At 43.2% G+C, this 15996-nt stretch overlaps 1 protein-coding gene across 1 annotated transcript in view; it reads right to left on the minus strand.

Moving 5' to 3' along the window:
• Positions 1-15996, minus strand: part of TENM2 (teneurin transmembrane protein 2) — a 1185834-nt gene that overhangs the window by 229394 nt on the left and 940444 nt on the right. Inside the window, exon 7 of the mRNA XM_049774568.1 lies at positions 4486-4724. Coding sequence (XP_049630525.1) covers positions 4486-4724 — 239 coding nt within the window. The remainder of the gene's footprint in view (positions 1-4485; positions 4725-15996) is intronic.

Here is a 15996-nt window from a genome sequence, read left to right on the forward strand (position 1 = left end):
AGATCAAAGCTGAGAGAATGGCAGAGCGCTGAGCAGCTTAAGGAAGACACAGGCTCTCATAGGCACCACAAACTGCTTGCAGTGAGAAAGCCAAGGTACTTTCGTATATTTCAATGTATTTTGTTTGGCAGAGATCTGAAGAGCTAGGAACCAATCAGGGATTGAGATTAATCTTCCTGGGTGGCCATCTTCCCTATCCTTATCCCCCCACCCCCACCCCCAGCAGACTTTTTAACACAAGCTTGGTCACAATTAAGTGCTGGATTTAATTTAATTCACCAGCCACTGTTTCCTCTTGTGACACAATAAACTTCATAAAAGAACGTCCAAGATTACCAAGACTGAACCCATGATGTTACACATCACAAAGCTGCTTTCCTCCTGGGTTGCAGGGTTTATTTCTACAAGAACTATGTTGCCTTTGGGGGAGACTGGATCTAATGTGCATGAACCAGGGATAGGAAAGGGATCAAAACAGTTCTAAAAACTCAGCAGATATTTATAAAACCTGTTGGAAAATGTCAACAAAGAAGGAAGTGGGTCATGTTTTATTTTCCTTAGTAGAAGTGATGAGGAGGAGGAGAAAGGGGAGAGAGAGAGAGAGAGAGAGAGAGAGAGAGAGAGAGAGAGAGAGAGAGAGAGAGAGAGAAAGAGAGAGAGAAAGAGAGAGAGAGAAAGAGAGAGAGAATGCTTTTGTGTATGTATATATGCATATGTGTGCATGTGCACATTGTGTTTGACTCACACTCACATTGCAAAAGGGCTATTCCTGGTTTTGTGTTCAAGGCTCCCAAACAGTACTCAAATGTGAGACTGGAGACAGAAGTGGGATTGGCCACATTCAAGGCAAGAACCTTAACCCATGTCAGATCTCACTGGCATAATCACATAGTGATGTTTCAAAATGAGTCTTGCAGGTGCCAGAGCAATAGCATAGAGGTAGGGCGCTTGCCTTGCATGTGGCTGACCCAGGACAAACGCAGTTCAATCCTCGGAATCCCATATGGTCACCCAAGCCAGGGGCAATTTCTGAGTGCATAGCCAGGAGTAACCCTTGAGTTGTCACTGGGTATGACAAAAAAAATGTGACAACAACAATGGGAATGCTTCTACCCCAGATAACTTATTTTTGGGGTGTTTGTGTGGATCAGGGACAAAACCTAGAGCTTCACACATACAAAAATTTCTTAGAGAAAGTTTTCACAAAAGGGAAAGGGGACCTTATTTCCCAGCTCTTGGGTTTTCATCAATCTGAGGTTTAGAAGTCATCAGTCTGCACAAGTGCTTTCAATAGAAATGCTTCCAGCCGAGTAAGTCTGAACTTGGCATCATGAGGCTGAACAGGAAGATACGAATATGCCCCATGAGCAGGAATCATGAGAGAATCTGCCCATTGGTGGCAAAATCCAGGGGACAACCAGGAAATGTGCAAGGACAAAGCTACCAAGTGCTCCTCAGTCACAGCTACAGAATTAGAGTCCCCAAGAATCAGTTGAGGACTCACAGAATGGTTCCAGGGCTCTGGCCATTTTCTAGCAAGTTCTCTACAAGCTAGGAAGACGTGTGTCTCACCCAAAATCCCTGAGCTCCACAACTAACAGGAATCAGAGCTCAATCCTGACTAGGCAGGAGACCCACATCCTCTGTGCCTTCTGTGTAAGACTGGGACCACTGTGTGACACCCTTCACAGGTTGATTGGAAGCAAAAATGTGTCACCAGGCTTGATCTGCCTGCAGTTTGCTCTTTTTTAGAAAGTTCTCCCTGGACAGTGAAGATGAGGTTTGGGGGCATATATGCCCTTATGACTGGTGGGCTCTGTCCCAGAACCTGTTCTCTAAAGTCCTAGAGGTGATGCTCCCATTTCTGCCCTGTTATGTTTGGTCACCTGCAATCCCCAATGTGAACCAGGGTGGACTCAGGGAAGAGATGGGCTGCTGTCTGTCTGCAAACCAGGATGGGGAAGGGATCTCTGAGTCCTTTCTGATGGCTCCAGGTAGACACCTCATGGGGGTTTGGGGGAAGCACAACTATGCGTTTCCCTGTGTTTGAGATGTGCCTGAGGGTCTGTTATTAATGAATTTCCTCTACAACGTGATTTATATGCATGAATTCATTCTCACAGTACTTCGACATTTCTGCCTTTAAATCACCAATCACTTGCCCGTCACTGAGCACTTGGGGCAACTGAGATGCTGGAAGAGAACAACTTTACCAAGACAATAGGGAGAAAGGGCCTCCCTTTGAGATCAAGATCAGCTGTCATAGTCATGCCCTGGTTGATGCATGCAGTCCTACTCTGACCCCTCATGAGTATCCCTGGAGCTCACACCTGCCACCTTCTGGAGCTCTCAGTCCTCATTCTGATTCATCAATTCTCAAGGGTCAGTGCAAGATTTTCCTTCAAGAAGACGTAGCTGGACAGGATGGATTCTACATAGATGCTCCAGTCCAGCTTGGGGTCGCCTCTGGACTGGGCATTAATATGTTTCCTAATCCCTCATTCACAAGTGCCATGCCCAGTTCAAACATTCACGTCTCACCCAACACATTCCAATCTGGATGATGGCGTTGGAGAAAGTGATTCTATTTTAACTCTCAAGCTTAATCAGGCAGTGACCGTTTTTCTCTCTTTCTCCTTCAGGTGCAAGAAGGGTACACTAGGGCTGGAATAAATTTGCAGCAACATGGCCTGGGCCTCTATGTTGGAGCTAGCTTAGGAGCTAGCAGAACATTAAGTCTGAGATGTGAGCACAGGCCCTTTCTGCCATGAAGTCAGACCTTGCAAACTACCCTCCAGGCCTTTTGGGTGCATCTATGCAGTTCCATCAAGGCTCCTGTACAGCTACCTGGAGAGCTACAACAAACTGTCTGGACTACCAGAAGATTCTAACCTTGCAGCAGAAAATGTGGACACCTCTCAAGGCAACCCATGGCTTGGTTCTCATCAAGAGGAAGCGATGAACAGATGGAACTTTGGGTGCAGGTGTGTGGGTGTCAGCCTCCATGCAAACTCGAGGTTGAGCTTTTGCAAAAACCTCAGACATACTTGGCATGTTGTTCCGGAGAGTTTGATTTCTCCCTGGACTCTTACTGGGCAGTTTCTGACCAATGAAGAAGGAAAATCTGTGTACTCATTGCCGTGTGCAGACAAGCACTTGGGACAGACTGAAACTGTAAAACCCACAATTGCTTTTGACTTATAATGGTCTTCCCTAGGTGGGGCCTGAGACCTATGGGGATGTTTGGTTACTCTCTTTTGCTATTAGGCAAAGGTAATCTGGCAGGCAGAATCATTAAAATTATTCTGTGCTTTTGTTTTTTTAATTTTTGAGGGGAGCATAACCTTAGTGCCCAGGGCTTATTCCTGGCTCTGTGTTCAGGGGTCACTCCTGGTGGGACTCAGGGAACCCTACATGGTGCGACGAATCAAACCAGGGATGGTTGTGTGCAATGCCAATACCTTACCCCTTTATTCTATTTTTTCATGTCTTTATAAAATTTTATAAAGGGCTACAGTGGACATGCTGAGACCCATTTTCCAATGGGTTTCTCTCTCTCTCTCTCTCTCTCTCTCTCTCTCTCTCTCTGCTAGCCTGGCACAGTTTGCTTTGCAATATAGCCAAGCCCAAAATGGTGTGAGGAGTGGGTGAGGGTGTTGAGGGAGCCAGAACAGATGCTCTGAAACCCAGCCCGAACACTCAATTGTTTCAAAATTAACTTTAGGGCATCACTGCCCCTGGCCAGCCTCATTGCCAGAAGATCAGAAATGAGGCTCTAGGTTGGGGTGATAGCCTGTGAGCAGTTGTGTGTCTAAATCAGCGTGTTCACATGCTCCTCAATCACAAATGCAAAGCGACCTCCCTAGCTTTCTAAGTGTGGTACCCAGGCGACACCATCAATCTGAAACCTTCAGATCAGGACCCCCCCCCCCCCAGTTCCAACAAGCACAGCTCCCTGGGAAAGTAAACCCCACCAGATACAGTGGCACTTGGAGGGGAGAGAATCAGCCAGATCCCCAGGTTTTCCCTAGCTCAGAACAGATTCTGCATAAAATCTGGGGCTGACTCCGTAGTCGCTCCAGCCTCCTTCCATTTCCAGCTTTGAAGATGGGCTAGCGAGGCTGGCTCGGGCTTGTCATTTTGCGAGCCCTGGCTTACTCTTCCTCCTTCTGTTGGGTTGTTGAAGGAACAATGTCTGCACAGTGTTCAAATATGGGTGATGGAAGCAACCAGAAGGCTACTTTGGAAGTGAGGGATGGGTTCTCAAGAAGGAACGTTCTCTCTCAGCTTATCTCTGAGAAAAGAATACCATAAGGATGCTTAATTTCACTTCTGATGGATGTCATTTAGAATCATGCAGGAGAAACTCATCAGGTCTAAATGGACTTCAGGAGGGGGAAAAAATCACTCCCATCCATCATTCATTTTTACATCTTTCAAGGAGCCCAGAAGGCGGCATGGAGACGAGGGCCTGCTGCCACTTACCTATGAAATAGGCCAGCAGGATGGCCAGGAGCAGCGCGGCTGCGATGGCGGACAGGGCGGCACATTTCCAGCTGCAGTATTTGGACGGCTTCTTCAGCTTGAAGGCTTTTCGGGAGAAGGTGTTGCGGGGCAGCAGGCGGGGTGGAGGCGTGTAAACGGTTCCTGAGGTCAAAGGGTAGCCCGGAGAAGAGCTGCTAAATAGGGGTGTGCTTCCCGAGGAGGTCTTAAAGAGAAAATGCCTGCGTGGGAGAGAGAGAGAAAGAGAAAGAGTCAGGAACAGGTACTCCATGAGCAGAATTGCAACAAAGGTGGACTCTAAGCTTGCCTTTGCCAAGATCATCTTTGGAGATGATGACAGAAAATGATGTTTATGGCCTACAAGGTAATACAGGGAGGGCGTTTGCCTTGCTACACATGGGTTCTATCACCAGTATCACAGGGTTCCACCCTGAGCACCGCCAGGAATGATCCCTGAATACAGAACCAGGACTAAGCTCTGAGCGCTGCTAGGGAGGATGGACAGGTAAAGGAAGGAAGTGAAGAAGGAAGGAAGGAAGGAAGGAAGGAAGGAAGGAAGGAAGGAAGGAAGGAAGGAAGGAAGGAAGGAAGGAAGGAAGGAAGGAAGGAAGGAAGGAAGAAGGGAGGGAGGGAGGGAAAGAAGGAAGAAAGAAGGAAAGGAAGGGAAAGGGAGGAAGGAAAAAGAAGTTAGCAAAAGGGAAGGAAGGAAGAAAGGAAGGCAGTTAAAAGGAAAAGGGAAAAAAGGAGAGAGAGGAAAGAAGGAGGGAAGGAAGGTAGGAAGGAAAGAGGGGAAAATGGAAAAAAGAAGGAAAGAAGGAAGATGAAACCCAGTTACCCGAATTGGGGTAATACAGCTCAGTCAATGAGGCCAATAAGAAATAGGGGGTGAGAAGGGGGCCCATGGAGGCATTTTAGAGTCTTTGGAAGTGTGGGGCAAAAGATGCTAGGAATGGCAGATGAAGAGATAGTATATTGCACTTATGCACTTGCCTTGCAGGAGGTCAATCCAGGTTCTATCCCTAATAACCTACTAGGTCTTCTTATATCCTCTAGGAGTCATCTCTGAGCACAGAGCCAGGAGAAACCCTGAGCACTCCTAGGTGTGTATATCCCCTCTCCACAACAACAAACTAAATGATGATGAAGCTCAGCACTAGCAGATACCTCAGATCCTCTATCCACAGCTCTTATCATCATCACCACTCATAGCTTCATACCAAGTTGGGAGTTAGAGTTAGACATGGGAATTTATTGCCTAAACATCTAAGCTCCATGCTCCCTCTTACATCTGTGCTTTTGCATGATCCCTGAAGATTTTTCTCATGAATATTTTTCTTCTCTGGAATCCACATCCTGCTTTCTTCTCTGAGATCACCTCTCTAAGGCACACCATTATGGATCTATTTTTTTTTGATATATGCTTGTCTGTCCATACAAAGAGGCACACTTGGTCATTGGAGCCCTACTGGGATCACAGGAGTATGGAATCTCCTGTTCACAACTCATGCCCTGTCTTTGGAGTCAGGACACTACTCCTTTTGAGCACTTCAAGTTCTATCAGTACATAATAGATAATTTTTTTCTGTGGCAACATTTGTCATATTTCTAGCATGTAGGATTTCTACATGGATAGATGGGGAGGGAGGGAGCGAAAGCAGAAGGAAGTGGAAGGAAAAAAGGAATGAAAGAACAAAGGAAAAAAGGAGAAAAGAAAAGCAAGGTAAGAAACAAACTATTAAAATGACAAACTATGAAGATGACAAGGTATGGATTAGAGATTAGACTCTGAGGATATGTAGACTGTAAATTAGCATATTTTGCACCTAATTTGTCTTTATGATCCCTTATATTGCCACCCAAAGATTAGCATGCAGGACAGACAATTGAAAGAATTAATGAATGGATGGATGGGTGGGCAGGTGGGTGGATGGATGGATAGGTAGATAAATGAATGGGTAGCTAGATAGGTAGATAAGTAGATTGATGGATAGATGATGGATAGATGAATAGGTGGCTACAAAGATGGATGTGTGAATGGATAAATGAGTAGATGAATGGATGAATGGAGGACAATTTCCTCATTGTTCATCCTCTTACTTGGCATCACCTCTGACATTTCAAATGCCACATGTAAGTTTACTTTGTCTTTGAGTGGTTGGAGGTATGACCATGTTACCAGGTTCAGTGTTTTATTACAACTTAGTCAAACATCCATCCTATGAAATGGGCACAGTGAAAATGGTAGTTTAACCATTCTGCACCACCTCTGCCTTTGTATGTAGTGTGTGTGTGTGTGTTCACGTGCATACAGGGAGCAACTGACTTTCCCAACAGGTTTCTGAAGCAAGACTGATGTTATTCTAACTAGTTCCCTTCAGATAAATTTTTGAAAGGTATTTTGATCCTTGACAAAGATCACAGGAGCCTGACATGACTGACAACCACTTCAGAAAATGAGTACCTGATTAATGAAGTATTTAGCATTGCTAACATTGAAATAAACAACGGATATTTAAGCTATATTTGTACTATAAGCATATTCTGTGATCTGATAAAGCAAGTGGCTTGATTCATAAGATTGGATTTCTTTTTCAATAACTTTCTTTAAATGCTTTACATAACAGAGGAGGCAACACACATCTTGTTTAGAAATGCATTTTGGGGTGCGGGGGATTGGGCCACACCTGTCTGTTTAGGGGGATATCCTATGTCTGTTCAGCAGTGATCCCTACTGGTGTTTGGTGTTTCACACATAGAAACCAGAGTCCATTGCATGCAAGACAAGCCCTTTTGTACTGTCTCAACCCCAAGAGATACATTTTGGAGCATGATACACCTGGATAAGTGAAAACATGAAAACTACTAATAGCATCTAGCCCTTCAAAGAACACCACTAAGCATCAGTTTCTCCGATTAGGAGATGGGGATAAAATAGTACAAATATAGAAGAGAGAGCACAGGAGGGAAGGTGCTTGGCTTGCACATGGCTGACCATAGTTTGATACCTAGCACCCCATAAGGTCCTTCAAGCCCCACCAGGAGTGATCTCTGAGCACAGAGCCAGGAATAAGCCCTGAACACAGCCAGGTGTGATCCCCAAACATAACAAAAATTATTTATTTATATATATATATATGTTTTGGAGTGTCAATTATACCTAGGAGTGCTTGGGAATTATGTGCTTTACTCCTGACTTCATGCATGGGTGGGGACCACTCCAGGAGGTGCTCAGGAGAACCACTAGGTACCAGCTCTCCTTCATCTTTGGCTCCCACACAGAGCAGGTAGGATCAATCATCTGAATCATCTCCCTGGCCCTGAGCCTAGCTGTTCTATTCATGTTGGAACTGCTGTGCCTGTAGGCAGAAGCTCACTTTTGAAATATGGGACCAGATTCTTTCCAGCCACAACCCAACCTAATCTACCTCATCACTAACAATCTCTTGGCTTCAGTGGCACCAAAAGACGCATCTCTCTTTAATAGCCTGGTCATGCCTCCAGCCCTCGGGGTTGATGGTTAATATTTTCTGCAATGGCTTTTCCTGGCTTCCCACCAAACTCCAGCCATTAGCTTCTCCCTTTCCAAGGACCTACATGGGCAACCTTATTGCAAAGTCCCCACTAGAATGAAGCATACATAAGAATCAATTCTCCTTTCTTCTGCCTCTTGCTTTATCTCCAGTCTATAACATTGGAATAAAATCAGAAGTTCTTTACTTTGCATGGCTTGGCTCTTTTGGGCAGGCTCTCTCGTGAGAACTTCCACTACTAGCCTCTCTCATGCACTTGGTTACATGTTTGTTCCATATGTGACTTTTCAGCTTCTCCCAATATTCTGCCCCCAAGGTTTTTGCACACATACTAATAGACTTCTTCTGCCTGGAAGTATCTGTAAAATTTGATTCTTCTTGTAGACCCCCTTCCCTGAAGTATTGTCACTTTGTCCGAAGTTCCCCCTGGGCCCCCTCACTGCTGTCTGACACTCCATTTTTATACAACACATGGTTTTTCTTTATTATCTATGTCTGTGCATTATTGACTATCTCCCTTTTTCATGAGAAGTGCATGTCTATGATATTTCAAAGAACGGGGCCTTTGGTTTTTTTTTTTTTTATGTTTTCCTGTACACAGCTAACCTGGATTCTATCCTTGGCATCTGTCTAGCCAGAATCATTCCTGCTCAGCCTCAGTTAGACGGCAGTTTCTTTACAGCATCCCATATAGTCCCCCAAAGCAACACTAGGAGTAATTTCTGAGTGCAGAGTCAAGAGCAACCCCTGATTATTGATGGCTGTGGACTCCTCCAAAAGATGTGATTTTTTTTTATATTGGGTCCCCAAATTCTTGCTCTAAGAGAAGAAAAGTACAGATTCCTGGACTCTGTCTACACTTAGGCTGTGGAAATTAAGGAGTGAATGAAGAAAGAAGCTCCTAAGTGCTTCTAATCAGAAGACATGCCACCATCACTGATTTTGCACCTTTGTAGTATGTCTGATTGACAGACATATTCTAGATGGCTGCCGTGCTCATTCTTTAATGAATGTCTTAAATGTTGACATTTCTAGGACTAAAGTGGCATGAGGTCCACTATGAACACTAAGAGGATTCTACAGTGGAGAAGAATGTTTTACCTCATTTATCCAACAAAGGGTCAATACCAACTCTGCCAAGAATTTATCAAACCCAACAGCCAACCCCAGCATCCCAATTTAAAGCATGAGCAAAGTACCTGAACAGATATATTTCCAAGGAAGAGACACACGATGGCCAAGAGACAACTGGAATGACGTCTAGAACCCACACCATCAAATGCAAATTAGGACAAGGAGCTAGTACCATATTTTTATGCTGATGGCTTCAAAATACAGGAGACAAGGGCTCTCCAAGAAGGAACCCCTTGGGAAGAAAGGGTTAATGGGAATGTCAGTGGGTGAAGTCACTATGGTAAACAGGGTAGAGACTCCTCAAAAAGTCCAAAATCCATTATATACATTTTTACATATAAAAATACGTATTTTCAGACACCTATGTACCCCATACTTATTGCAAGATTAGTTATAATAGCTCAGAACATGAAAGAGTAGAAATGCCTGCCAACACATCACATCAGATAAAAGAAAGGAATCCCATATACAATGGGACCCCAAACAACAAAGCCCAACCTTCTATCTTTTTTTTTTACAGTGACAATAAATGAGAGCCTTTCCACCACCAGTGTTGTCCTCCCTTCATCCCTGTTCCCAAGCATATATCCCTTATCTCCCTTCTTTATCCCCAGAATGCTAGTGTAACTAAAAGCTTATATGTTAACACTAATGTAAACCATTTTTTGTTTGAAGTTCCAGATATTTTTCTAGTGGTTTCTTAAAGGTTTGGAGTCAAAGGAGCACTGTAAAAACAATGTTAGTGTGGCAATTATCGTTTGCATGGGCCACCAAAGTATGGGAGTCATGGAAAGGAAAAACTTTGGCCTAAGTACAAGGAGACCCTACCCCTGAAGTTTCCTGACATAAGACCATTTCTAGGCTCCAGGCAAACTAGTTTGTCCAATCCCGGTCATTGTCTGTAGTGCCCATACAGTTAGTCTCTGTTGTTGATCCCACGTTTCTGTATTGAAGGTCCTGAAAGCCCAACCTTCTAAAGTCTAGTTAGTAGTTACAAGAGGAAAAGAGACAGGGAAGTGGGTAAGTTCAGTTAAAAAATCTATTCTCTGGTGAGGGATAGAACTGAACTTCTAGGGGTTACTTTCTTCCTGAAGTCTATACTATGGCAATTCATTAGGATATATGCCTAAAACTTACTTGTTTTGTTTTGTATTTTGTTTTTCTTTTTGGCTACACAGCTATGCTCAGGGATTACTCCTGACTCTGTGGTCAGGGATCGCTCTTGGTGGTGCTCAGGGAACCATCTCTGGTTTCAGGGATTGAACCCAGGTCATTTGTATTCAAGGCAAGCATCCTTCCCACTGTAATATCTTTCTGGCTCCTGAATATAACCTAACCATAAATGTCATCACATAATTTTATCTCAATTAAAAATTGAATAAAAAGAAGGATTTAACCAAAATCAATCTGTCTTTCTTCCCTGATAAGAGAAATGTGACCAAATGATAGCAGTTGTTGTGACTCAGAGGTGGTTATTCTTATTTGTTTATTTTGTGGGGGAACCCACATATGGTGGTGCTTAGGGGTTATTCCTGACTCTGTACTCAGGAATTATTCCTGGTGGAGTCAGGAGACCATAGGGGATAAAACCTAGGTCAACAGCGTGCAAAGCAAGCACCCTACCTGTTGTACTATCTCTCTGGTTCAAATTACTCTTTTATTGCCTGAAGATTCTTCCAATGTTGCTATATTTTTGAAAATTCCCAGAATTTCAAGTTAAATAAAGGGAAGTTCTACTTCACACAAGGATTGCCATCCCACCTCAGGAAAAACGGTGAATAAAACAAAACCAAAATTGTAAGGTAAAGGGGAGGTGCAAAAGGTCAGTGAGAGGACGACTATGAAGGCTCACAGGTCTTCTTCAAACTCCTCCCAGATTGGTTATGAAGACAGTATTCCCCCCAGCACTCTGTCCTGTGTGTTCCCTAAATCATCTGTGATGCCCCAACTGAACTTCTTCCCAGCAGTTGGCCAAGGAAGCAGCTGAGCTCAGGACTTCGGGAGCAGCAAAGCTGTGGAGCTTTCAAAGGCACTTGACATTTTTCGAGCACAACTCAATTGCTCTCAGAATTGGCCACTTGTGTTACAGAAAGGAAAGGCAAATGAGGGACCCCCAAAGGCTGTCCTTGGAGGCAGCAAACACTCCCAGAGAGAGAACAGGCCAACTCACTGCTCTCCATTCCTAACAGAGAGGGTGTTGGGCCTTCAGTTCCAGCACCTACCTGCCACTAAATATTCAGGCAGAGGGTGGCATGTTCATGGATCTGGAATAAGTCATATTTTGGGGAAGAATTAACCACTGTACCTCATGTGAAGGCAGACCCATATACAGGTTTGTTCTAATTTATTAATTCGTTTCTTATTGAGTCACCATAAGGTACACTGTCGCAAAGTTGTTGATGTTTGAGTTCCAACATTAGTGTTTCATCCCACTGGTGGAGGAAAGTGTATTTCCCCAGTTTTCCTCCCATCCTCACCTCGCCTCTGTGAATACACTTTTCTTCTCTGTTTTTCTCTGTCTCTGTTTCTCTCTCACTCTCTCTTTTTTCTCTCTCTCCCTCCCATTTTCTTTTTTGGCACACCTAGTTTCTTGCAATACTGTTTTTGAAAGGGTATTGCTCATTAATTCTTTACCTCCTCCACTTCTCAAACATTCCACTTAGGATAACCTGTGTTTTATGAGGGACTCATCTTAGACATGTTTTCACTAATAGAGAAATATGAAAAGTATTTCTGCATTAAGGACAATGAGCAAGGAACATTAAGGGTGTCAAGCAGCATTACCATAAACCTCTGGAGTGGCCTCTTCCCATTCCTTCCCCAGTGCTCATTCCTTAGTAGCAATGAGATAAGGGACTTATAAACCTACTTCTGTGCCTCAGTGGTTGAAGGGTCTATGTGGGACCTGGTAGGTAATTTGAGGGGTTAGAGAAAGCTCCAATCTTTTTCCATATGAATTAGTGGCAAGTGTGGTTTTGCTCTATGCCACTTCAGTTTAAGGAAGATTTCATAACCTGTAAAATACACACACACACACACACACACACACACACACACACACACACTGGCCCTAACACCATTTCCCCATGCACTGTATCCAACAGCACAAATTTGAGTTTGAAGCTACATCTTGGCAGCCCACCCAAGCTTTTGCCTGAAATTGGCTTAGAAAAGCAGTGGGCAGGCATTTTTTTTCTGATGAGACAGCCATAGAAGAGTTTTTATTTACTTATTTTTTTAAAGAGAGAAGTCAAACAAGCAAGAAACTAACTCAAGCACAGCATTGAAGGAAAGAAGCCCCAAGAACTCAAGGTTTTGTTTTGTTTTGTTTTGTTTGTTTTGTTTTTCTTTTTAATGACAACTGCAGCCTTACTATTCTGGAGCACAAGCTTTGAGATAGGTGGTCACTAAACTACTGATCCCCACAAAAAGATCCTGATCTCCCTCCTGATGCCTTCTCCACACTTTGTTCACCACAAGTCAACTCAACATTAACTTCTATCCAAACCAAAGAAAGCAGCAGAGACACGAAATCCCTCCACAGCAGGTAACATTTTCAGCTGTCAAGCAGAAGGGGTCTCAAGAGATGGTGTTCCTATATTCTGTGGGATTGTCTTTATTCCCAGGAGGAAATTCCAATGGGGCTTTGAGAGAGAAAAATGATCCACAAACAATTCTCCTTCCTCCATTGTGAAGGTTAAGGTTGTGCTTGTTTTTTTCTATTTTATCTCTATTCCTTCTGTCTCCTCACTGCAACCCATGCCTGAAAGTGCAGGTAAGGTCTCCTTGGCTCAGAATGTTGGTAGGAATCAACTTTCTCAAGAAATCAAGGGGATTTCCTCTTGTTGTTGGCATCTCAATGTTTGTGCTAGGTACCCCTCTAAAGCTGCATGGTTGTCAGGAAAATTGGGTGCTAATTGTTACTCTACTGGGAAAAGAAATGAACCTCCCTAAGAAATAAGCTCGCTGGGGTTCAGAGGAGCAGATAGAAATGTTGATATACAGCCTAATCATCCTGAAAAGAATCTTTAAAAATTCTCCACTGCAGTCACTGGAATTGGATTAAAAGCAGAGACAAGATGGTTGTGGCCATGGACTGCTGGTGGTGCATGATGCCCAGCAAAGGTGATGAGGTGTGGCCCAAAGAAATGGCAGATTCCTTCACATTTTACTGGGTCTGGTCATGTCCTTTGGAAATAGTGGGTTTACTGTCTCTTAAGGAGTCAGTTTAATAAAGAGGCAGCTCATAAAAGGCACTGTAGCATGTAAAGTTACTGTAATTAGGTTTTCAGGATATATAATAAAACATTTAGCTGGAGAGAGGTTAAATAACCACCACACTTTGCGTCTTCATTATTAGCCTTTTCAATAGGAGCTAGGTGATGGTGGGTGAGGATGAGTTCAAAGGGTGTGGGGACCAGGAGGGAAAGAGGGCAAGAGAAAAACAGCAAAAACAGTAGACGGATGAGACAGAAAAAGCAAGCAAATGAAAAAGACAAATGATGGGGGAGGGGGATATGCTCAAAAGGGCTGGAACATAAGCTTTGCCTACTGAAACTCCAGGTTCTGTCCCCAGCACCCATAAGCACTGAACCCAGAGTCTCCCTAAAGCACTGCCAGGCATGATCCAAATACTAAAATTATATATTTATAATATAATATATATATGAAGATACAGTACTGTACTTACTAAAGCAAGGAATCTTATAAATAAAGCCCCTCTGGACCAGAGAGATAGTACAGTGGAGAGGGTGCTTGCCTTGCACATGATCCACCTGGGTTCCATTCCTGGTACCACATATTATCCTCAAGCCTGGAGTGATCTCAGAGTGTAGAGGTAGGAGTAATTCCTAAGCAACCCCAGATCTGTCCAAAACAGACAACAATAAACACAGACAAAACTTCCCCTCTTTTTGCTCTTTAAGATTTGTTTATTATGTTGGGCCACACCCTGCAGTGCTAAATGAACTCAGGGGTTACTCAGGGTTCACTCCTATGCAAGACAAATGCCCTACCGATTACTATCACTCCAGTCTCAAACTTTTCCTAACCTTGATGTTGGGTGTCAAACTTCTCTGCTCCATATAAGTATTCACTTGAGACTAATTTGAATACATAGCCAAGGTGAATTAGTAAGCCTATATAGATCCAGGATTTGGGGCAACTAAGGTTTGAAATTTGGCTTCTGGCTTTACCTATATGTGATACCAAGTACATATTAGCTTCCATCGAAAGAGCAGTTAACACCTATTTCATGGACTTGGAGGTCCCCATACTTTCTAGGGGTGGGGACTGAGTAGGTGTCTTTATTCATATGAAATGCTAAACCTTGAGCTTGACCTCCAGTAAGTTCACTAATTGAAGGCAGGACACACAGAGACCCTTAGAGATGCTAGATATGCTGATCTGAGCTCAGCTCAGTGCAGCTCATTTGCAAGAACGGGTGGATGAAAGGTTTGTTCTGATCCGCTAGGGAACTGATTGAAGACACCTTCACACCCTCAAACGCAATTTTATCAGGCAGGGACTGAAGATGTTACTAATGGGCTTATTCTCTTCTAGTTGAAAAAAATGGTTTTCTTTTATTGGCTTAGATGGAGAGGCGGACTGTTGCTCTTCAAATGTTTTCTTTTCTTTTTTAAAACCTGCTGCTTCTCAAGTTTGAAAAAGAAGCCAATAATCTAATTAGCATAATTAAAAGCCCATTTTACTCCACGATTCCCTAAGCAGAGATTTAAACCAATTTTAATTCAACAATCAAAAAAAAAAAAAGAAGGAAGGAAAGAAAAAAGAATAAAAGACTTTCAAGGTTTCTGTGCTTTGAACCTCATAGGTCAGAGGTAATTGCCACTGTATTTGCATATTCCATAAACAACAGAAAAAATCCTCTTGCCCTCTTCAAAATTTGCAGTCATACCAAAAATACGCACACCTGGAATAATTAGCAGCTCAATTTATTGCCTTCCGTCTTCGAAAAAGAAGCTTTGATTTTTGATATTTGAACAGTGTCACACTGTCATAGAATGTAGCCTTTTTCATAGTCCAACTTTCACCCCCCATAGACAATGTCTGTGGAGATCAGTAAAGAAACGTGGTGTTTTTTGAGCAAACTCAATTCATTTTTTGGGGATACTATGAGGATTCTTAAGGCTCTACCTTCCCCCCAAGCTGTTTAACATGTCGACTTTTATTTTTTTAATTTGATTGGTTCAAATCTTGATAATATAAGGGGGTTGGGAAGATTTCAGACTTGGACTTCAGACTTCTGTTCTTAAATTCACAAAAATAGGGGCACAGAAAGACAAATTTGTCTGGTAGAGCTGCTGCATTTGTGCTACCAGCAGTTAAGAGTAAAATGTAGTAAAATGCACACAACAGATGCAATCACTGAGCAGAATGATTTCCTCCAGTGCGGTTATTGCCTCTACCACTCACACAGGCCAAGAAGTTTAAGATGGAAAGAATCTACAGGTAGTTGCCTTCATTTAAATCAATTTCTTGCTGTTACATCTCCTTGATTTTGTCTTGGGTCTCTAATGATGAGGTTCTCAAAAGCAGGGTCATAGGACTTTATTTTTGGTTTTGTTTTATTTTGTTTTTGCATAATAGGTGCTCAGAATATCCACTGAATGACTATGTGAACAAGTAGGACAGTAGAAAATAGACAAGCTTTGGACTCAGTCAGTCTGGAACTCCACCAGCAATTGCAGGCTTTGGGGTGTGGGGGCGGGGAGCCAGTGAGCCCTCCCTGAACTTCAACTGGATTCCTCAGACCCCGGGAATAAGAATAACTTCATTATAAAATGGTTGGAAGAGATAATAGAGTTTA

This window comes from Suncus etruscus, chromosome 6 (assembly GCF_024139225.1).
Source record: "Suncus etruscus isolate mSunEtr1 chromosome 6, mSunEtr1.pri.cur, whole genome shotgun sequence".
In the NCBI taxonomy this organism is placed as follows: Eukaryota; Metazoa; Chordata; class Mammalia; order Eulipotyphla; family Soricidae; genus Suncus; species Suncus etruscus.